The 23,967-nt window shown below is 49.0% G+C and overlaps 1 protein-coding gene across 2 annotated transcripts in view; it reads right to left on the reverse strand.

Annotated features, from left to right (window-relative positions):
- Positions 1–4,538: 4,538 nt before the first annotated feature.
- Nipal3 (NIPA like domain containing 3) overlaps positions 4,539–23,967 on the reverse strand; it is a 40,013-nt gene continuing 20,584 nt past the window's right edge. Inside the window, exons 7-12 of one of the 2 annotated variants that reach the window (XM_052177742.1) lie at positions 21,884–21,980; positions 17,005–17,140; positions 15,169–15,257; positions 14,026–14,089; positions 12,117–12,211; positions 4,539–7,548 (exon numbers count right to left, since the gene is read on the reverse strand). In XM_052177742.1, coding sequence (XP_052033702.1) covers positions 7,349–7,548; positions 12,117–12,211; positions 14,026–14,089; positions 15,169–15,257; positions 17,005–17,140; positions 21,884–21,980 — 681 coding nt within the window. In that variant the 3' untranslated portion in view covers positions 4,539–7,348. Of the gene's footprint in view, positions 7,549–10,095; positions 10,128–12,116; positions 12,212–14,025; positions 14,090–15,168; positions 15,258–17,004; positions 17,141–21,883; positions 21,981–23,967 lie in introns of those variants that run through there. The other variant, XM_052177743.1, reaches the window with a different exon arrangement.

Genomic DNA, 23,967 nt, shown 5'->3' on the forward strand with positions numbered 1-23,967 from the left:
CACCACTGCCCCGCTAATAAACACAATTTTCAGACATGATCCTGTTTTCATTTTTTTCCCATATAAATCTAGAAATGGGGGCTGGAGAGATGGCTCAGTGGTTAAGAACACTGACTGTTCTTCCGAAGGTCCTGAGTTCAAATCCCAGCACCCACATGGTGGCTCACAACCATCCATAATGAGATCTGACACCCTCTTCTGGAGTGTCTGAAGACAGCTACAGTGTACTTACATAAATACATAAATAAATAAATAAATAAATAAAATTAAAAAAAATCTAGAAATGGAATTCTAGCATCATATGGCCAATTCCATTTTTTTTTTTTTTTGAGAGACAGAATCTTTGGACGTATAGGCTGGCCTTGAACTCTGTATAGTTCAGGTTGGTTTCACCAAAAGGAGAATCAGAACTAATATACCCATGAACCTTTCCTCAAGCCTCTGTCTTAGCAACCACTAGAGCATGCTGGGAAGCCTCAGTAATTCACATAGTATGCTATTGTGTATGATGGGACACAAGTCAGAGTCCCCAAGATATGCACGTGGTGTTCATCCAAGCAGAGCTCTGTCATTCATTCCGGGTGTTGAGATATCCTGGTGGCCATCTGCACGGGCTATGTTAGGATCTACACCTTGCACTGTACACAGAGATAAACTGAGTGACTCTCATAGATCTTTTAAATGAGTCAAAATTCAGAAACCGTGAGATACTAATTATGTACATAAACTACATATATAAACACCTATATAGAGACAATTCAATCATATACATAAAATGGGGTAAAAATAGACTTTCTTTGAGCCAGGATGTTATTGTAACCCAATATTGTAACCCTGGCCTGGAACTCGTTATGTGGCCCAGAGTGACCTCAAATATCACTCCTCCCGCCTCTGCCTCCTTAATGCTGAGATACAGGTTTGAGCAACCATGCTTGGCAAACAATATCTCCACTAACAAAGCAGCAAAACCCTGGGTGTATCTGTCTTAGGGTTTTACTCTGTGAACAGACACCATGACCAAGGCAAGTCTTATAAAGGGCAACATTTAATTGGAGGTGCTTTACAGGTTCAGAGGTTCAGTCTGTTATTATCAAGGTGGGAACACGGTAGCATCCAGGAGGAGCTGAGAGGTCTACATCTTCATCTGAAGGCTGCTAGTGGAAGACTGTTCCAGGCAGCTAGGATGAGGATCTTAAAGCCCACACCGACAGTGACACATCTAACAAGGCCACACTTTCTAATAGTGCCACAATCTGGACCAAGCAGGTATAAACCATAAGAGTATTTGTCAGAGTTCTCTAAACTCTATATAACTCTCTCTCTCTCTCTCTCTCTCTCTCTCTCTCTCTCTCTCTTTCTCTCTCTCTCCCTCTCTCTCCATCCATCCATCTATGTAGATCTCCCATATACATATATATGGGATTTATTGCAGTAGCTTATAGGCTGTGGTCCAAGTAGTCCGACAATGACTCTCTATGAGAAGTCCAAGAATCCCACAGTTGTTCAGTCCATGAGGCTGGATGTCTTAGCATATGCCAAACTGCTGAAGGAGTAGGCGCTAATGCCAGTGAGGGAATGGACTTGCCAGTGACAGTAAACAGGCGGCGGCGGCGGCGGCCATCTTTACCAGCTGAGCCCTCTCTCAATGGCCCTGAACTGCCTGCCAGGCCCAACTTAAGAGGGTCTCAAGTATTTCAAGCTGGCCTGGAACTTGCTATTGGTAACCCCAATCTCCTGACCCTCCAGCCTCTACCTCCCTATTCCTGGGAATGCAGGTTTAGCTCCTCAGGCTTAGTTCATATGGAGCTAGAGACCAAACCAAAGACTTAGTGCTAAGTAAGCACACTACCAGATGGGCTGCATTCCCAGACCAATTTAAACATTAAAAAATTTATCTTAATCTTCTGTTTATGGGTGTTTGCCTGTATTTTATCTGTGTACCACAGGAGTGCAGTGCCCTCAGAGAGCCAGAAGAGGGCGTGGATTCTCTGGAATTGGGAGTTACCTCTGATTGCGAACTGTTGTGTGGGTGCTGGGAACCAAACCCAGCCACCACGCCGTGAGCATGTCGATAAGAATTATTGTCAGTAACTTTTTGACAGTGTCATAAGACGTGGCTCCCCAGCTTCCTGAGTGTCCTGGGTGGCAGATGTGTCTGGTACTGTAACGCTAAGATCAGCACAGGGGACACCAGCCCAGCTGCATTTCCGGTGCCTTTGTGTCGCATCCACCTTCGCCAGCAAAGAGGACGCAACACCAGGGAGTTTCTTCCTTCTATGGTTTATTTGGGACACCTTGAATTAAGCTTATTTCTTCTTTTGGCAGCCCCGGGCTCTCTCCCAGTCTGACCTTATAAAGCTTACTCAGCTCCTTCTGCCCAGGGAGATAGCCAGCCGTTTCCTCATAGGTCAACTAAGTGAGTTCTTCATTAGCATGTAAGTGTGATAAGGAATACAGCACACTGCGCATGTACTCAAGTGATTTACTACCAGGGAGCTGCATGTGGCCAGTGCCATCTTGTAACAGAGAACAAAGGGTAGCTCACTACACCTTTGGGTTATGATCAAACACACCTGGAGGGACTCAAACAAGGACTTGGAGGTTTTGTTTCTAACTAGAAAGTAACCTGAGGGAGGAAGGTCTGAGCACTTCTAGAGAGCATCGCTGAGACTTCTGGGGGGAGGGAGGGCGCTGTCCTCAGGGCCATGTGACCGCCATCATCCACAGCAGGGGCCTGCAGAGAGCAGCCTGCTCTGGGGATGGCCACTTTGTGGCTTGGACTCACTCTGTATTCATTCACTGACATTCTGCTTGGTGTGCTTTGAGATTTCTTTTTAAAGTTTATTTATTGCATATATGTGAGCAAACTGTAGCTGTCCTCAGACACACCAGAAGAGGGCATCGGATCTCGTTACAGATGGTTGTGAGCCACCATGTGGTTGCTGGGATTTGAACTCAGGACCTTCGGAAGAGCAGTCAGTGCTCTTAACCACTGAGCCCTCTCTCCAGCTCTTGTTTTGAGATTTAATACACCCACAGCAGAACTCTGGGGCTGCTGTGTCAGGCACAATGTTTGTCTACATAAAGGTGAATTTTTCTAAACAAAGCATGATGATGATGATGATGATGATGATGATGGAGGAGGAGGAGGAGGAAAGGAGAAGAGGCAGAGGGAGAAGAATTAGAAGAATGGGACTTGGGAGTTGTGATAATTTGACAGAAATATTTGATATGTGAACCCTTGGTCCGCAGTTGGATGCTCTTTGGAGAGGTTCTGGAACCTTTAGGAGGTGAGGCTTGTGAGGAGGGCTTTACACCTTTGCCCCACTTCCTGTTTGCTCTCTCTGCTTCCTGATGTGAAGACTCAGCTTCCCGTTCCCGCTGCCACTGCCGCCCCACCACAGTGGACTCTCACCCCTCTAGAGCCATAAGTCAAAATAAATGAACTTGCATCTATTGCTTCGCCCACGGTGCTTTAGTGCAGCAACAGAGAGGAACCATCCGGGGGTGTGGCTCAGAGGCAGCACATTTTGGGGCTAGTGAGAGGGCTTAGCAGGGAAGGGCACCTGCTCCCAAGCCTACTGACCCGAGCTTGATACCAGGACCCCACATGAGGAGGAAGGGGAAACTGAACCCCAAAGTCCTCTGAACTCCTCTTGCGGGGCAAGCATGTGTTCACGTGTGTACAAAATGAATTCCTCAGGCACATGAGCTGTATTTAGAGTGACCAGCAACCACGTGTGGACAACTGGGTAGAAATGACCTGGACTGTTCTACCAGACAGCTGTTGAAGTATTAGCAGAGCACAGGACTCGAACTCTGCAAGTATGTTTTGGATTTTTAATTAAATACCGCTTTCCAATGTTATCTGCACACAATATACACACTTTTGCAAAATAACACATGCTGCATTAGTTTTGACATTAACAAAATATAAGCATCTATATAGACTATGCTCTAGAGTGACTTCATTTACACAGCAGTTTCAGTGTCAGAGTTGGGTTGGATTTGAAATTTGCGAGACTGCAGAGTGGGCAGGGCTCAGTCCTTCTGTGATGCCCTCCTGCATCTGTTCCCATGATACCCTCAATCTGGCTAGGTCAGCTGGAAGGGCAACCAGAGATTCTAAATTCCCCTCCTCATTCAGGTCCGTGCTGAACCACAAACACTGTTGCTGAAAGTGAGGGTACCATCACACAGTGTGGGGGCAGGATTCCCGCTTTGAAAGTTGGGTTCTAATCTGGAACCCAATCCACAGAACAGAGACTCGGAGTGGGGGTCAGGGAGGAAGACAAGCGAACAGATGGAGGTTAACCCCCAGTTGATGACCCTGTGGGAGGTGCCTCTTGGCTGGGAGAGAGGCCACATGGCATTTAGTGTGGCCACACGAGTTCAGATAGGAACCAGACACACTAGTACACACCCGTAATCCCACCACTCCAGAGGCTGAGGCAGGAGGATGGAGATTTCAAGACCAGCCTGGGCTACAGACTGAATGCCAGGCTTCAGGGTGGGGGTGGGGGTGGGGAAGGATGGGAGTGGGTGGGTGTCATAGCCACAAGGGAAAACAGGGTTTTAGTTAGAAACTTGGTCTTTTTTCTTCCTCATTCTAACAACAGGGCAGCCCTGCTGTGAGCTGACAATGCAATGACACCTGGGGCCCAGCAGGGCATCTAGGACTGGGTGGGAACTCTGGTCTCCCACTGCCTGACTGCCCCGCCTCATCTCCACTCAGGAACTCAAAGGCCTTTCTGCTCATCCCTCATGGCTCCGTGTACATGATGGTGGCTACTGTCCTCAACCTGAAAGCCATCGAGCTGTCCAGGCCCCAGGAAGCGGCTCCTGGGTGGCTCTGCTCACCTCTTCTGCATCACCTGTGTTACAGTGCACCTGGATCTCAGGCTGGCCAGGGCTAAACAGCCCACGGGAGGAGGGAAGGGGCAGAATGAGGCTGGACAGACATACCACGCCAGAACGATGGGTGCCAGCCCGGGTTTGCCACGGGGAAACAACCTCCCTTTGCACACAACGCCCACGTCCCAATCTCTTCCAGCTATCAGAACAGAAGCGTTAATTCTTTACTCTTAGGGGCCTGGAGCCTGACCCTGAAAGGTGACTTATCGCTCCATCTTTCTCTCCTACCACAGGACGGGGTCACCTTTCCCGTAGGTGCTGACCCTGTTACGTTCTTCCTCGTGACTCTCCAGAAGCTCCCACGCCCTCCAGGATACTTGCCTCTGCCAACTAATCATCGCCTTCATGATTATCTTCGCTGCTAATCTTGTTTTGAGATGGGGGTCTCACTTGGCAGTCCAGGTTAGCCTAGAATTTGTGGCAATCCTCCTGAAGAAGAGAACAACGTCTTCCAAGTGCTGGGGTCACGGCTGTGAGCCACAAGGCTTCTGGTCCGTGGCGTGTTTTTTGGTGTTCATCTCCTATCACTTCCACGGGCTCTTTGGCAATCCTGGCTCTCACCTCTGATTTTCCAGAGCTGCCCATTTCCTTGTGGGGGGAGGGTGTGATCACCCACTCTCTAATTTTAACTATATTTCCACCATGAATGCACGGAAATCGTCTTCAACCTGAACACCTATTGAGTTCAGGGCTTAGCCTTATGACAAGCCTCTGTGACTCTCTGCCACACAGCCTGCCCTGCCCAAGGTTCCTGGTGTGTGTGTGTGTGTGTGTGTGTATGTGCGCGCGTGTCCCTGCAGTCCTGGAGGGCAGAACTCTGTGTAATGCTTGTAGTGTTGTGAGTGAGAGATACAGTAAACTGGCCCCCAGGACCTGAGCAAAGCACCTGGGGCCTCATGCCGTTGGGCTGAATTGAAGAACCCTTTCTCTGTCCGCCCCTCAAGGGCTGAATTGAAGAACCCTTTCTCTGTTGCCATTTCAAACCTCAGATGTGCAAGCCACAATACAGACACGGTCAGGATGGAATACGGAAGTGGTGGTAGGCTCTGGAGCCGATGACAGAGTTCTGAAGTCACAGCACTGTTTGGGTGTGAAGAGCCGCACTGAGGACGGCATAGCAACACTGACCTATTAACACTGCGGCTTTCCAGTGGTGTTCACTGGGTAGGGCCCGCCACAGGTCCGACCGGGCCAATCTAGCTTACCTAAAGAACCCTGAGAGGGTAAGAAACTGGAGGCTTAAACCTGGCAGGGCTGTGTGGTCCCTTGGGATTTTGGGGCCCGTGAGAAGGCTTCTGGGAGGGGGGAGGGTATGCTCTCTGGGGCTCAGATCTCCAGAGATGATGCAGGCTGTTGGGTGCCGTCCCGGGCCCACGGATCCAGAGCACTACGGTTAGCGCGAGGAACTTACATTTTAAATAAACTATGGAATTCTAATGCCCGTCAAAGCCTGCAAGCCTCTGCCAGCTAACTCTTAGGTGTGTGCATTATTTGGGGAGTCGGGGAGAATTGGGGAGGCCACTCACAGAAGAGACGGGGAAGAAAGCTGCAGACCTGTGTGTGGAAATGCCTGCTCGGCAGCAAGCGGGAGTCGAGGGGAGAACGGGGAGGAGACTGGGATGGATCTGCAGGAGGCTCCGACCCAGGTGTGCAGGAGGAAGAGGAAAGAGATGTGAGGCTCACCCCACACGGAGCTCAGGAGCATCCTCCGTAGACAGGGATGACCGGAAGCAGCCGCACCCCTGCTCCTGTCCCCCTCCGCCTCTGTTCTCTCAGCTTCTTTGGAGGAGGAAGCAAAGGAATAATCTCCAAGAACGGGAATGAAGCCAGTTTTCTAATCAGATCCAGCAGACACTCATCACCCGGGTAGTCACAGAAGGGTTCAGGCGATGGGCGGCCCCCTGTAGGCCAGCAGGGTGCAAACGACAGCTTGTTCCACGCAGGGACGGCCCTGTTGGGCCTGGCAAAAGGGACAGCGATGTCCTTAGAGCTATAGACTGGTGAGTGAGCCAGGTAGAGCTGAGGCAGGCGCTCTGGGTAGAGGAAGACCGACGGTGCAGCTCTCCAGCCCTTTGCTGGATTTGCAAAGAGGGAACAGACTCACTCTGTCTTGCTTTCACTCCAAGGAATGTGTGGAAGCCTGTGGCCGTTACCTGACACTCACTGACTGTCCAAGGAGGTAAAATGGCTTCAACTCCCACTAGCTTAACCGGCCACACAGCCCACCTGGGATTCTTCCCCGACTATTTGAAATTTTCAAAGTCAAGGTCATTGAATGGCTTCTCTGGCAGAGACAGAGGCCTCGCAAGGTCATCTTGCACAGCGGTCTCAGTTTGAGACCAGGATACTTGAAAGGCAGTTGGGGCAATGAAAAGTGGAACCGCGGGGGGCCTATGGGCAGTGACTCCTCCCCCCCACCCCCCAGGGAGGCCTGTCATTCCTTCTTAGTGTGCTCCAGGACACGGTAGGGAACCCCGGGGGTGCTTCTGGAGCCGTGCTCCTCCTGCATGACGGGCAGTGTGGCTGGGGTGTAGATCTCAGAAATGCTGTCGTTGTTTTCCAAGGCTCCGTAGGAAAAAGAAGCTTTGAGGTCAGGCTGGACCGTCGTCCCTTTCGCATGCATGTCCTGCATACCTGAAATGACACCCGAATCCCCGGTCATCGCGTAGGAAGGGACGCTGTACCTTCCCTCTCACCTACCACAGACCAGCCAGAGCTCATGGGCCGATCAAGGGCATTGCTGATTCCCAGGTGCTTTAGATTTTAGAGGAGCAACTCGCATTTACCCTGGAGGAAGGGATGTGTGTGTTCCAGATGGACAGGACGGAACACCGTGCCCTGGGCGTGGAAGCATGCCCTGGGTGTGGTAGATGCCACTTTGCTGTTGAGGAGCCAAGAGTTTTTTTTTTGTTTTTGTTTTTGTTTTTAAACCATTGAGGAAATAAATAGGGTGGCTTTTGCATCCTGGATACCCAACATCGTGATGGAGGGAGGGTTTGATCTTTGACCTGAACATTCTATATGCAGGATGAGGTGTGATTCCCATGATTTGGGACACACTGATGTTGGTTTTAAATTTACATCTAGGGGAAACAAAGCCCCTAGTTTGGTTTTGTTGCTGGTGGTTTTTTGTTTGTTTGTTTGTTTTTTTGTTTTTCGAGACAGAGTTTCTCTGTGTAACCTTGGCTGTTCTGGAACTCACTCTGTAGACCAGGCTGGCCTCGAACTCAGAAATCCACCTGCCTTTGCCTCCCAGTGCTGGGATTACAGTGTGTGCCACCACATAGCTGGTGTTACTGATGCGTTACTACCTTTTTTTAGAGACAGAGTCTCACCGTGTAACCCTGGCTGCCCTGGAACTTTCTATGGACATCAGGCTGGCTTTGAACTAACTACCTTAGCCTCCTGTATGTTGTGCTACAGCATGCATCTCCATGCCTGGCTTAAAGAACTCACTCTCTTCCATACCTGTAACTGTCTTCTATAATCCTTCCAGGCAAGGCCACCTGATCTCTTGGGGGCCAACACCTTTCCTAACTAATTGCCAAGTGTCTCCAGTGAAGGACAATGACAGTTGTCCCCTCACTTCCTGACACACCCTCTGCTCCGGGCTAACACTCTATCCCTGGAAACCAACACGGGCAGTCAGGGCAGTGGCCGAGGTGTGTGGGGATTTAGACGGCAACACATCCTGTTTCAGACATTCACCCAATTTTGTTTCGTCTGATCCTTAAGGCTGTGGAGAAGGGCTAGGCACAGCTGGAGGCAACTTCCCTGAGAGCCTTGAGAGCCGTTAGGAAGGAGGGACAGGGCTTAACACAAGGGTGTTTGAACTCTAAAGCCCACGATCTTCACTGCGGTGATATACTGCCTCCCTATATACCGAACTTAATCATTAAACACTTCGAGGGCAGAGAAAAACTACTCCCCTCATTTCCTGGATAATAAAACAGGTTCCAAGAGGCAGAGTAGCCCACCTACATAGGGCTAAAGAGCGGCTGGGACTTCGCATCAGAGCCAGCAGCCTTGAATGCCTGCTGGGGAAGATCTCTACCGTCCATGTGACACGGATTCAATGGATGATTATTTCAAGGGCCAGTTTGAGAGTGTGTGGTCCGGGCTAGCACTGGAGCTCCATCACAGCGTGCTTGTTTGCCTAGCATGCACAAAGCCTTGGGTTGGACCCCTAGTATCCATACAACTGGACACATCTGTCATACTAGCATCTGGGAGGTAGAACCAGCAGGTTCAAAAGTTCAAGGCCATTCTCAGTCATATAGAGAGTTCAGAGCTAGCCTGGGCTATATAAGACTCTGTTTCAAAAAAAAAGTCTATGGTTTTGGTCTCAGGGGTGTGGTGGGGCAGGTAATGGTGTCTGCTGCTCAGGGGAGAGTTAGTGTACATGATTACAGAGTACTGCATAGCTTTGAACTGTGTCAGTACCTTATCTCACCAGTCCACAAGAGTCTGTGTATGTGTGTGTGTTGTGTCTGTGTATCTGTTTGTGTGTCTGTGTATCTGTGTTTGTGTGTCTGTTTGTGTATGTGTAGTTTGTACATGTGTCTGTGTGTGTGTGAGATGTATCTGTGTTTGTGTGTGTCTGTGTGTGTCTGTGTGTGTCCGTGTGTGTCTGAGTTTGTGTGTGTGTCTCCTCATACCTCACAGCAAGCATTTTATGTGCCTTGGCCATCTACCTAACCCCAAAACTTCAAAGTTTGTTTTTAAAGCAAAATGGAAGCAAAGGCAAGTTAACCAGGCGTCTACCACATCCCGGGCACTGTGCCGGAATCCTTGACACATGCGGCCCACAGCCCAGAAATCAGGACTTCCCCTTAGCGTGAGGATGAGAGGCCTCAGGCCGTGCACAGTGGGAAGGTGGCCCAGGCTGTGTGAACTCTGTGTCCAGCAGGATTGTCTCAGCAGCCCACAGGACAGGGGCTCGGTGCTTCAACGCCTCACTCCCTGATGGTCATGAGGCACAAGAGCCACACCCCCCAACTGGCCACACAACCTGGTGGTCCAGGATCAGCTGAAATCACCCCACTTCTTCCCATAGAAAGACACATCTCTCTATGTATGTTTATATACATAGGGACATGTGTATGGACAGAGACACACTTTATAAACACACGGACACACGGGGACATACACGTACTCGCATACATGGAGTTGACACCTCACCTATCTGGGATTCAGCTATCCAGCGCCCTCATCTATCCGGAACACAGCCGAGAAACAAGGAAATAAGCAGAAAAGGCGTCTGAGCAGCCAGGTTCGACGTTAACACAGTCCACGCACGCACAGCCCGAGCCCTCAACTGCCAGGAGAGACCTCAGGGCCCGACTCAGCCGCTCTGCGCTTACCCACGCGGGGCTGAGTTGGGTCAAAGGAAAATGCTGACTTGGGGTTCTCTAGTTCTGCTCAGGCGGGCTGGCCACAGCAAGCAGGGCAGAGGGCAGCTTTCGTGAAGCAAGATAAAACAAACAAACAAACAAACTGGTAAGCGGATGCAGCTGGGGCCGTTCGGCAGGGGAGCACATCAGTCAGGCCTGAGAACACACTTGGGTCATGGCATCAAAGCCTCGGACCTGGGCTTCTGCTGCTATGGCACCAAGGCTGGTCTCGAACTCGTGACCCTCCTGGGCTTACAGGTGCTTGGCACCATGAACATTTATACGCTGCTCTTGACCAGGCAGCGCTTTGTGTGGCTGATGTATGCGGTCACGTTTTCCTTACAGATTCTGTGACTGAAGAATGGGTGATCATGTTGTGGGGCAATGCAGGAGAGAGAGCAGGCATGGCCTGGCGGGCAACCTGCTTGGCACACTGCACTTCTAGATAAGAAGCACGGCGCACTGTGCTCCTGACGGCAGAACACTGAATTCTGAAGGAGCGTGAGTAGCAGGTAGCTGGCCCACAGAGGAGTCTGAATTCTCCGTGTCTTCTTTAAGGCGCTTCGTCTGCATACAGGCCTGGTGGAATGAGTGCTCACTATCCAATCTGAGGTGAGGTGCTAACCAACCACAGCCAATAGGCTCCCAATATCTATGTTGATCGCATGCAGTGTTCCCTGAAACCCTCTCCGGGGCGGTTCATCTCCTCACCCTTCACCAAGCACTGCTGTCTTATTGGGGAATGCCCCAGTGACCATAGCAGAGGGAGGTCCATTTTAATCTATTTAAAATAAAGACTATTTGGAGTTCGAGGGGTAATGTTGTTAGTGGGCAGAATTTACATCAGCCAACCTAACCCAGTCTAATTAGGATTTTTTTTTTAGACTTATTTATTTCATGTATATGAGTACACTGTAGCTGTCTTCAGACACACCAGAAGAGGGCATCAGAACCCATTACAGATGGTTGTGAGCCATCATGTGGTTGCTGGGAATTGAACTCAGGACCTCTAGAAAGAGCAGCCAGTGCTCTTAACCACTGAGCCATCTCTCCAGATCGTCTGGTCCAGTCTTAACTTTTTTTTTTTTTTTTTTTTTTTTTTTTGATTTTGGTTTTTTCGAGACAGGGTTTCTCTGTATAGCCCTGGCTGGCTGTCCTGGAACTCATTCTGTAGACCAGGCTGACCTGAACTCAGAAATCCCACTGCCTCTGCTTCCCAGAGTGCTGGGATTACAGGCATGCGCCACCACTGCCCGGCTATGTCTAGTCTAGTCTAGTCTAGTCTTAACTGTCCGACTTTGAGTTTTTCTAGCTCACCACAAGCCCCGCTCCTCCCTATCACCTTGTGCTTATCTGGCTGGTAAGAGGGCTGAACACTCTTTGAGCGTGTGTTCTCAGTGTGAGCTCTCAGTTCTCTGGAACAGGGATCCAGGAGTGAGGTTATAGTGTTGGAAGTCATTCATGCTATTTTTCTTCCTCTCTGAGAGTCCTCTGTCTCTGCAGGCTCAGAGTTTGGTACTGCTGATAGGAAACACACCCAGTGTGTGAATCTGGACTTTCTTCAGAAGAGCCTCTGGGTCAGCCCAGGGAACTGGCAAGAGGTTCTCAAGGCCGACTGAGATGCCTTAGCTGTTGCCTCCTCTTGAAAGAGGAGATTGAAAGAGATGCAAACCAACAAGGACAGGGCTGGAACTCACACCACAGCAGACCTCTCTGCACCTCGCTCAGCACTGCCTGTCTATTTTCCAACGCCAAGCAGTGGTCATTGTACAGGGGCAGCCGGCAGGATAAGGGGCCTTTGATCGTTACCTGGCATGGCGTCCATGGAAATATAGGGCTCGAACGGAATGGCCTTCTTCCTGTTTCGAGTGATTAGGAATACGCCTAAGAAGGCGATGAGGCACCTGAAGAGAGGAGACAGGAGAGGAAGAGGAGAAATGAGGCCGGGGGCAGCCACGAGGAGGGGACTCAAGGGCGAGTGGCAAAGGGCCGGCTGAAAGACTGCTGGGATTGTGGAGCCTAAAACCAACAAGGAGCAGATGCCCCGAGTAACAGCAGGCATGGGGGGGGCAGTGTCGGGGGCAGGGGTATGCATCCACAGTCCCCACGAGTGGCTTCAGGGTGGACTGGAGTCTCCAGAAGTGATTTGCACTGTGTGGCCCTCCAGCCTGCGTTCTCAGAAGCTTGCCTTTTAGAAAGTTGTATTTTTCCGTTTCTTCCTTTTTCTCTTTCTTTCTTTTTCTCTTTCTTTCTTTCTTTCTTTCTTTCTTTCTTTCTTTCTTTCTTTCTTTCTTTCTTTCTTTCTTTCTTTCTTTCCTTCCTTCCTTCCTTCCTTCCTTCTTTCCTTCCTTCCTTCCTTCCTTCCTTCCTTCCTTCTTTCTTTCTTTAAAAAGAATTATTTGTTTATTTTATGTCTATGAGTATATTGTAGCTGTCTTCAGACACACCAGAAGAAGGTATCGGATCTCATTACAGATGGTTGTGAGCCACCATGTGGTTGCTGGGAATTGAACTCAGGACCTCTGGAAGAGCAGACAGTGCTCTTAACCGCTGAGCCATCTCTCCAGCCTGAAAGCTGTATTTTTTTTTTTTAACTAAAAGAATTCTTTATGACTTGAATGCAGTTGGTATACAAGTCTAGCAAAATGAATGAACTTCCCCCAGGAGCTGGACGCTGGATTGTCTTCAAATATTCTCTCCACCTCCTCTGCGACTGTGTGTGTGTGTGTGTGTGTGTGTGTGTGTGTGTAGTGTTGCTCCGGCTGGCCTGGAATTTGTCTTGTAGTTCAGGCTGGCCGGAACGCACAGATTTACCTTCTTCTGCCCCACCTGCCACCCCCAGTGCTGGGGTTAAAGGTGTGTGCCGCCCCACTTGGTTTTTCCTTTCTTTCAGTTTATGTAAACAAGCTATTTCTCAAAATCAAGATGAGATTTACATGCAGGAATGTATGAATCCCAACAAGAAAGATGGTCAGTTTGTTTCTACTAGCTTGTGTGCATGCTCGCCTCCCGGATCAAGATCAAAAGATTCCTATCTCTCTAAGGCAGGGGTTCTCAGCCTCCGCGACGCCGCCACCCTTTAGAACGGTTCCTCAGGCTGTGCTGACCCCCACTATAAAGCTATTCCATTGCTACTTCATACCTGTCATTTTGCTACTGTTATGAAGCATAATGTGAGTATCTGGTATGCAGGACATTTAATATATGGCTCCTGTGACAGGGTCCTGTGAACCCCAAAGGGGTTGTGACCTTCAGGTAGAGAATCACTGATCTAGGTTCTATGCAGCTGAGGGTGACCTCGAATTTCTGATCCTCCTGCCTCCACCTTCTGAGTGCTGGGATTACAAGTGTGGGCCACAAGGCCTGGCTTCCTGCGGTGCTGTGGATGGACTGCAGGCTTCTGAGCATGCCAGGCAAGACTGCTACCAAGTGAGCCCCAGCCCCATCTTCCTTCTTCCCTTCAGGCTCCGCCATGCCCAGAGTCTCTACCACCGGGCTTCTCGGCCCACGAGTTAGATTTACCTGATTTTGGAAATGGCAAGGAGAGAGAAGGATGCAAGGCTTTGGGGAGTAAACTGCTCTCTCTGGGGGGAGGGGGAAGGCAGCATCCTCCAGCTCGATGCTCTCCCAACTCCAGGCCCGGGCCTGAGGCAATGGGTCAGGAGCCAGGCCTGGAGGGAGGCTCCCCCTAGTCTTGGTTAGAGGGGGTGCGACTCACCCCAGTGCAAACATGCAGATGTGCAGAGCTTCCTCCCCAAGGAAGTCCAGGTAGAAGATGGCACCTGTGCAGCAGCAAGGGAGAGAAAAGATGGAAACCATTTCCAGATCTGCCCCATGCCCACCTGGCTAGGCTCTGGCTCTATGCTCTTCCCTACAGGGTACCAGGGTGACCAAAAACATTAGGATTAAAACCTTCTGAGGCAGACAGTCTTCTCTGCCAGCCCTTTCAGACTCTTCTATCTTCATATTAAAATAAACAAACCAACAGGCAGTCTTTTGGGGATAATATTAGAACTGTTCTAGCTGCACAGTGCAAGTCTTTAATCCCAGCACATAGGAGGCAGAGGTAGGTGGATCTCTGAGTTCAAGGCCAGCCTGGTTTACAGAGTGAGTTCCAGGACAGCCAAGGCTACACAAAGAAGCCCTATCTCAAAAAAACCACACACACACACACACACACACCTGTTCCAAATAGCAAAGTTCTCATATACACTTCCAAAAGCATCTCCTATCATTAACCACTGTTCACATTTTCCATTTCACATTAACCATCATTTTCCTGCCTTAGCTTCCCAAGTGCTGAAATCACAGGCTCAAGCCACCATCCCTGGTTGGTTGGTTTCTTCCTTCATCTTCTTCCCCATCCCACGTTTTTGTCAGAGTCTCACGTAGCCTAGGCTGGCCTCACACACCTTATTGAACTTCTCATTCTCCTGCTTCTACCTCCCAAGTGCTGGATGTCCGGCGTGCACAGCCACACCTGGTTAATGCATCATGGAGGATGAATCCCAGAGTTGTCTGTACACTAGGCTAGCACTCTACCAAGAGAACCCAGCCCCAGTCAAAACTGCTGAAGAAGCCCTAGCCACGGACCCGCAAGCAGGAGGACCAGGGGCTGTTTGGATCGTACATGTTGCAATTCTAGAAGGGAGGTGTTATTAGAGCATAAAACTGAGCCTTGGAGAATTCCCTGAGCCCCACAGTTGGCATATGTCTACTGGGTGGCAAGCCTCCATGTCTAAATTCCACAGACTCCACAGAAGCCCAGGGTGACCAGGGACCAGACAGAAGAATCAGCTGAGCGGTAGCTTACCACCCCCCTCAGGCAGGAGACAGAAACCCAATAAAGGGCTACCCTTACCTGCTGTGATGGCCGCCGTGGTGGACAGGATGTAGCCCACGCTGGCGATCAAGGAGGAGTCATAGATCTGAGAGGCCTGACTCAGAAACCTGTAACACACAGGCCCTTGGGTCAGTGGACCGAGGGGAAAGAGAAACTTGGGGGTGCAAGGTAAGACACAGGGGTGTCTAGGTCTGTAGGAATGGCCTCCCCCTATTACAGTATATCCTGTATTTCAGGATCTGGGGTCTGTACCTGGCCCACAGTCAGGCCTGCCTCTGGCTGGGTGACTCTGTCTGTCACCACACCCTTCTCTTCATCCCTGATCACCCCCCTCACTGAGCAGAGCTGCCCCTGGGCCCTCACGTCCCCGGGCTCTCTCCCAACACCTGTCGAATCCAGCTCGACACTGTAATTTTTTAAATTAAATATTAGAAACATATTTTGGTGGTTACTGCACTAAACAGGAGAAATGGGAAGTCAGCACAGTTCCTAATCTCTATGTGACAGACACTGCCTTCATGTGGGAAGTGATCCCGTCCTCTCTCTGTTGACATTCCAGTTAGTGCTGCACAGCTGCCCACATGAACACTAACCACTCGGCTAACTGTCTGTGCCTGGGCTAAGTCCCCGAGAGCCGTGAGAAGGACAGCGGCCCTGAGTGCTGGGGGCGGGGGCTGTCCTGACTAGGAGACCAGAAGTTCCTGAGAGATGACAGGAGCCCCTGGTTGCCTCTGCCACCCTGACCTCGGAGCCACTGTGGAGCTGTGGACTGGGCAGGGATTCCCTGTGCAAAGGCAATAATGGTACTGAAGGGCTAAAAGTCACAATCAAAGCGAGAGTAGTGACCAAGCTGGTGCTGTGTGTGGACACCACGTGTGGCCACCTCAGGCAGACATGTGGGTCTCGGAGAGTTGAAGCCCAGTGGGACTGGAGGAGCAGAGGCAGGGGGGCCCAGTGTCTGGGTGCAGCTTTCAACCTGTCAGTTTTGAGCTCTCTGCCTTGGAACAGACAGGGACAGACTGGGACAGACAATACTATTTCTGTGTCCCCCAAGAAGATGCTATGAGGGCTGCAGAGATGCTCTTCCAGAGGTCCTGAGTTCAAATTCCAGCAACCACGCGGTGGCTCACAACCATCCGTAAAGATTTCTGACGCCCTCTTCTGGTGTGTCTGAAAACAGCTACAGTCTACTTACATATAATAATGACTAAATCTTATGGCAGGAGCGAGGGGGGGCTGACCAGAGTGAGCAGAGGTCCCAAATTCAAATTCCCAGCAGCCACATGATGGCTCACGACCGTCAGTAAAGCTACAGTGTACTCATATACATTAAATAAATAAATAAATAAATAAATAAATAAATAAATAAATAAATAAGATGCTGTGAACACAGGTGAATGGAAGACGGGCGTCACCATCACCATCACTAGCAGCAGCAGCAGCTACTGTTGTGGCCATCGAGGACAAGTGGCTGGTGGATACTGAGCCCGGGCAGAGCTAGGAACCTGCCTTTCAGGCTAGCTCAGCCTCCCTCACCACCTTGAGACCCTGAGATTGACTCAGGCTGTGAGGATCAGGGACAGAGCTCTCAAGGACAAGAGATGGCAACTTGTCCTTCCAAGAACATGCCTCTTAGGTGACCACAGGATTCTCCTCAAGTCCCCACAGGGCATATGATAGGGAGTGAGGCCGTTCCTCATACTCTGAGGCAGAAGGCAGAAGGGGGTGGGGGAGGGGCAGCTCAGACCCCCCCCCCTTCCCCCACAGGAGCTCATCTCCACCCAGATGCTCTGGCTCGGCTATAACTTTAGAAGCCAACAGAAGGAGGCCCAGAGTGGCGGAAACATGACGCACGTGGCCTGATAGATGGCGGTGGCCACCATGCACACGAACATCACGTAGAAGATGGGGTAGTCCAGCTGCAGGTTGCCTTGGATGGACAGCACCAGCATCCCGGCCACAGCCTTGACCGTCACCACCGTCATGGAACCTGCGAAGAGCAAGCGCGGCTGTGGGAGGCCTCAGGGGGAATGGAAGGAGTCAGATCCCGAATGGACCTGGGGACAGAGGCGGAGGGTCACGGGGCTCCCCTGGTAAGAAGGCAACACTGAACAGGTCTACCTTGCCCGTGACACCCATGGCTGGGTGGACAGGTCAAAGAAGGGGAAGTGAGGTGCCCACAACTATTTCCAAATGTCACCTGACCGTACCTCAATGGGCAGCAAGCTTAGGTCTCTGTCCCCAGACTCCACGCCAGGGAGTGGGGACACACAATTCCCCTTGACGATGCTCTCAGGGAAACAGGTAGGGAAAGGATTCGGGAGCTGAGGCTTCATAACCCTCAGTCACAAGTATTTGTTTGTTTGTTTGTTTGTTGAGACAGGGTTTCTCTGTGTAGCCCTGGCTGTCTCTTGGAACTCACTGTGTAGACCAGGCTGGCCTCAAACTCAGTGGAGATCCGCCTGCCTCTGCCTCCCCAGTGCCTGGATTAAATGTGTGTGCTGCTGTCCACCCCTTCCCCTTTTTAAAAACCATGTTTGTTTTTTGATTCTTCTTTATGTTCAAGGCTTGGAGAGATGGCTCTGTGGTGAAGGGCATTGGCTGCTCTTCTAGAGGAGCTGAGTTCAATTCCCAGCAACCACGTGGCGCTCACAAACATCTGTAAGTCTAGATCCAGGGACAGTGACACCCTCTTCTGCCCTTCATCGCAATCATACACATGCAGAGTGTGTGTATGTGTTGTGTTTCCTTTTTCTTTTTTTCAGTTGCTTCTCTCTCCGTCCTTCCTTCCTTCCTTCCTTCCTTCCTTCCTTCCTTCTTTCCTTCCTTTCTTTTTTGGAGACAGAGCGTCTTACTGAGCCTGGAGCTCATCGCTTTGGTTAGACTGGCTGGCTAGTGGGCACTGGCGATGCTCCTGCCTCTGCCTCCCTCGTGCCAGGACTACAGGGGCACACCCTGCACTTATTTATTTATTTATTTATTTATTTATTTATTTATTTATTTTATTTTATTTTCTATAATCTATGTTTACATTCCAAATGATTTTCCCTTTCCCAGTTCCCCCCTCCCCATAAGTTCCCTAAGCCCTCTTCCCTCCACCCATTCTCCTATGAACCCCCTCCTACTTCTCTGGCCTGGTATTCCCCTACAATGCTGGAACAAGCCTTTTCAGGATCTGGGACCTCTCCTTCCTTCTTCTTGGGAGTCATTTGATATGTGAATTGTGTCTTGGGTATTCAGAGTTTCTGAGCTAATATCCACTTATCAGTGACTGCATTCCATGTGTGTTCTTTTGTGACTGGGTTACCTCAGTTAGGATGATATTTTCCAGATCCAACCACTTGCCTAATTATTTCATGAATTCATTGTTTTTAATTGCTGAGTAGTATTCCATTGTTTAAATATACCACATTTTTTGTATCCACTCTTCCATTGAGGGACATCTGGCTTCTTTCCAGCTTCTGGATATTATAAATAGGGCTGCTATGAACATAGTGGAGCATGTGTCCTTATTGCATGCTGGGGAATCCTCTGGGTATATACCCAGGAGTGGTATTGCAGGGTCCTCCAGAAGTGTTATGCCCAGTTTTCTGAGGAATAGCCAGACTGATTTCCAGAGTGGTTGTACCAACTTGCATTCCCACCAACAGTGGAGGAGTGTTCCTCTTTCTCCACATCCTCACCAACACCTACTGTTTCCTGAGTTTTTAATCTTAGCCATTCTAACTGGTGTAAGGTGAAATCTCAGGGTTGTTTTGATTTGCATTTCCCTAATGACTAGTGATGTTGAACATTTCTTAAGGCGCTTCTCAGTCATTCGAAGTTCTTCATGTGAAAATTCTTTGTTTAGCTCTGTACCCCATTTTTTAATAGGGTTATTTGGCTCTCTGGCGTCTAGCTTCTTGAGTTCTTTGTATTTATTGGATATTAGCCCTCTGTCGGATGTAGGGTTGGTGAAGATCCTTTCCCAATTTGTTGGTTGCCGTTTTGTCCACTTGACATTGTCCTTTGCCTTACAGAAATTTTGTAATTTTATGAGGTCCCATTTGTCAATTCTTGATCTTAGAGCATAAGCTATTGGTGTTCTATTCAGGAACTTTCCCCCTGTGTCCATGTCCTCAAGGGTCTTCCCCAGTTTCTTTCTATTAGTTTCAGTGTGTCTGGTTTTATGTGGAGGTCCTTGATCTACTTGGAGTTGAGCTTAGTGCAAGGAGATAAGAATGGATCAGTTCGCATTCTTCTGCAAGCTGACCTCCAGTTGAGCCAGCACCATTTGTTGAAAAGGCTATCTTTTTTCCACTGGATGGTTTCAGCTCCTTTGTCAAAGATCAAGTGACCATAGGTGTGTGGGTTTATTTCTGGGTCTTCAATCCTATTCCATTGATCAACCTGCCTGTCACTGTACCAATACCATGAAGTTTTTAACACTATTGCTTTGTAGTACTGCTTGAGGTCCAGTATACTGATTCCCCTGGAAGTTCTTTTACTGTTGAGAATAGTTTTAGCTATCCTGGGTTCTTTGTTATTCCAGATGAATTTGAGAATTGCTCTTTCTAACTCTATGAAGAACTGAGTTGGGATTTTGATGAGGATTGCATTGAATCTGTAGGTTGCTTTTGGTAAGATGGCCATTTTTACTATATTAATCCTGCCAATCCATGAGCATGGAAGATTTTTCCATTTTCTGAGGTCTTCTTCGATTTCCTTCTTCAGAGACCTGAAGTTCTTCTCATACAGATCTTTCACTTGTTTGGTTAGAGTCACCCCAAGATACTTTATATTGTTTGTGGCTATTGTGAAGGGTGTCATTTCCCTAACTTCTTTCTCAGCCTGCTTATCCTTTGAGCATAGGAAGGCTACTGATTTGCTTGAGTTGATTTTATAACCAGCCACTTTGCTGAAGTTGTTTATTAGCTGTAGGAGTTCTCTGGTGGAGTTTTTTGGGTCGCTAAGTATATTATCATATCATCTGCAAATAGTAATAGTTTGACTTCTTCCTTTTCAATTTGTATCCCTTTGACTTCCTTATGTTGTCTAATTGCTCTAGCTAGAACTTCAAGTACTATATTAAAAAGATATGGAGAGAGGGGGCAGCCTTGTCTAGTCCCTGATTTTAGTGGGATTGTTTCAAGTTTCTCTCCATTTAGTTTGATGTTGGCTACCAATTTGCTATGTATTGCTTTTATTATGTTTAGGTATGGGCCTTGAATTCCAAGACTTTCAGCATGAAATGAGGCTGAATTTTGTCAAAAGCTTTTTCAGCATCTAATGAAATGGCCATGTGGTTTTTTTCTTTGAGTTTGTTTATGTAATGGATCGAATTGATGGATTTCCGTATATTGAACCATCCCTGCATCCCTGGGATGAATGAAGCCTACTTGATCATGGTAAATAATCGTTTTGATGTGTTCTTGGATTCGGTTGGCAAGAATTTTATTGAGTATTTTTGCGTCAATATTCATAAGGGATATTGGCCTGTAGTTCTCCTTCTCTGTTGGATCTTTGTGTGGTTTTGGGATCAGCATAATTGTGACTTCGTAGAACGAGTTGGGTAGTGTTCCTTCTGTTTCTATTTTGTGGAATAATTTGAAGAGTAGTGGTGTTAGGTCTTCTTTGAAGGTCCGATAGAATTCTGCACTAAAACCATCTGGTCCTGTGCTTTTTTTGGTTGGAAGACTTTCTATGACCCCTTTTATTTCTTTAGGGGTTATGGGATTGTTTAGTTGATCTATTTGATCCTGATTTAATTTTGGTATTTGGTATCTGTCTAGGAAATTGTCCATTTCCTCCAGATTTACCAGTTGTGTTGAGTATAGACTTTTGTAGTAGGATCTGATGATTTTTTGAATTTCCTCAGTTTCTGTTATATCTCCCTTTTCATTTCTAATTTTGCTAATCTGGATACTGTCTCTGTGCCCTTTGGTTAGTCTGGCTAAGGGTTTATCTATCTTGTTGATTTTCTCAAAGAACCAGGTCCTGGTTTTGTTGATTCTTTGTATGGTTCTCTTTGTTTAGTTCTGTCTTCTACTCCTCCTGGGTGAATTAACTTCTTTTTGTTCCAGGGCTTTCAGGTGTGCTGTTAAGCTGCTAGTGTATGCTCTCTCCAGTATCTTTTTGGAGGTACTCAGGGCTATGAGTTTTCCTCTTAGCACTGCTTTCATTGTGTCCCATAAATTTGGGTATGTTGTGCCTTCATTTTCATTAAATTCTAAAAAGTCTTTGATTTCTTTCTTTATTTCTTCTTTGGCCAAGGTATCATTGAATATTGTTCAGCCTCCATGTGTATGTGGGCTTTCTGATGTTTTTATTGCTATTGAAGATGGCCAGGGGCAAACAGGAAGCGGTGCCCTCCTGCTCTGTTGGGCACTGGGTGACACGTAGCACCATGCCTCGGTCTGGGGCCATCTCCCCGCGTACCACATGTCCCGTTAAAGAAAAGGAAATCTTCCTGCTCTGGCTTCATTCCAGCCCTCTGTCCATCCTGCCCTTTGAGAGTGCTGCTGGACAGCTCAGGGGTTGCTCTGAGGTGACCTCTGTCCTCACCTATCTCACCCTGCGTCCTTCCTCCTCCTGTTAGGTCCCTGCCCACACTCATGTGGCTCTTGGCCCTGTGTCTGCTCACTTCTGTCTCTCTGCAGATAGCTCTCTCCAAGTCCCCTCTCTTTGGACTTCAATCCTAGGACACTTGTCCATAACCAGAGCCTATGTGCCCCATCATCCGGACACCACTTACCAAGCAGGGCCACCAGGAGGAGGATGACAACGATGCTGTTGGCGTTCTTCTCCTTGTAGAAGTAGAGCAGCAGGCAGAACAGGACGATCGCCACCAGCTGTGGGGACATCGGTGACCGTCAAGCACTTAGTCGGGAATCAGCGCATGTCCCCTGGCCCAACCAAGCCCCGAGTGTGTGGGCTGGGTAGAGAAAGAGGAAGGCACCTGTTGGGCCCACTGGCACACTTAGGATGGAGGCTGTGGTAGGACGACAGTTGAGAGTTCAAGGCCGGCCTGGACTGCATGGTGAGTTCAAGGCCAGCCTGGGTAACTTAGGTCTCAGAGTAAGAAAGTAAAAAGTGGTTTTGTGCAGACAAATGACAGAGCACTTTTTTAGGGACATTCCACACCCTGGGTTCTGTATCTAGCACCAACCAACCAACCAAAAAACAAAAACAAAAACAAAAACAAACCAACAAAAAGGCAAAATGCCACCCCAGAATGAGACACTCATTCCGGGAGCCATGTAACAGGTATACATTCTTTGTGACCAAGCTGCTGATGCAAGAGACCAGGGTTCAATTCCCACACCCGCATGGCGTCTCATCACCTCCCTGGGCACCAGCCGTGAATGTGACACACATATTCTTTGTCACTTTCTCATCTGGGCACAGCAACCAGAGTAGAGAGAGGAAGGCAACAGCCGGGTGTGGTGGCCCAGGCCTGTAATCCTGGGACTTGGGAGGATTTTGAGTTGTAGGCTAGCCTGGGCTACGTGGGTGAGACTTGAGTGAGACTGGGAGATTCCGGCTGTCATTGCATCCGTCTCTAAACTGCTTATGCGGCTGTGGGCAAGTCTAAACATCCCCAGACCTCTGCTGCATCCTGTCCACAGGAGAGGTGGCTTCAGTTACACAGCAAGGGTCAGTGCTACACTGGTGAACTGTCCCCACAGGCCAGACACTGTGCACAGCATGGCCACCACGTACAGCTCCTTACACCATCCTAGTATTGTGAGGTGGGGGCCATTACAGCACCGAGCCAATGATTTGAACCTCAGACACCTGCCTAAGGGTCCATATTCTTCCCCAACAGACCATGCTGTCTGAGGCCAGAAGCCTAAAGCCCTGCAAGGCAAAGCTGCCTCAGTAACAGAAACTCCCCAGTAGCTGATTCTAAGCTCGCAGTTTGAGAAGGCCTATCTGCCTACCATCAACCACGTGCCCTTTCTAACCCCACTCAAAGCCTAGATGCCTGGCAGGACATCAGCCAAGGGAGTCAGACCCAGCGCCTAGCAATGCTAAGGCAGGAATCTATAACAATGGTTCAACTCCCTTGCCAGCCCCAACCCATACTAAAGTCCATTTATTCCCAAAACCAACAGGAGAACACCAGCAAACGAGAATTCCAAGGTGAGAGATTTTGACAGGAGGCCAGGTCTCCCGTGCCCGCTGGGTCCTGCTCTTGGTCAGTGGGTGTGTCTTACCTAGCTGTCACAGGCTGTTGTCAGTTGTCAGTCTGTAAGCTAGCCTCGCCATACAGGACTCCGCATGATTATTGTGGACACCCACTCAGGTATGCTCAGACTGACACAGTAACATTCCCGAGGCGCACTCTCTCTCTCTCTCTCTGTCTCTCTCTCTCTCTCTCTCTCTTTGTGTGTGTGTGTGTGTGTAACTCCTCAGTTTTTAGTTGTTGCCTGAAATAATGACTCTTTGTGCCTCATCACTGAGGCAGGTGGAGTAAGACCTTAAGGCCAGCCTGGATTACACAGCGAGTTAAAGGGTAGCCTGGTTCAAAATCCTGGTAAGATCCTGGTTCAAAATTTAAGAAGTTAAAAAAAAGTGGACCAGGGGCACAGCTCATCAGGAAAACCTGCTTATCATACATGAATCTCTAGGACTCATCTCTAGCACCACCAAAAAAATAAAGATAAAATTAGGTGCACGTTGGCAAGATCTTGGATATAGAAAGACAAAGCAGACACGTATGCACATCATAGCCAGGCAATGGTGGTGCACATCTTCAATCCGAGCACTTGGGAGGCAGAGGCAGGTGGATTTGAGTTCGAGGCTACCCTGGTCTACAGAGTGAGTTCCAGGACA

This window comes from Apodemus sylvaticus, chromosome 3 (genome assembly GCF_947179515.1).
Source record: "Apodemus sylvaticus chromosome 3, mApoSyl1.1, whole genome shotgun sequence".
NCBI lineage: Eukaryota > Metazoa > Chordata > Mammalia > Rodentia > Muridae > Apodemus > Apodemus sylvaticus.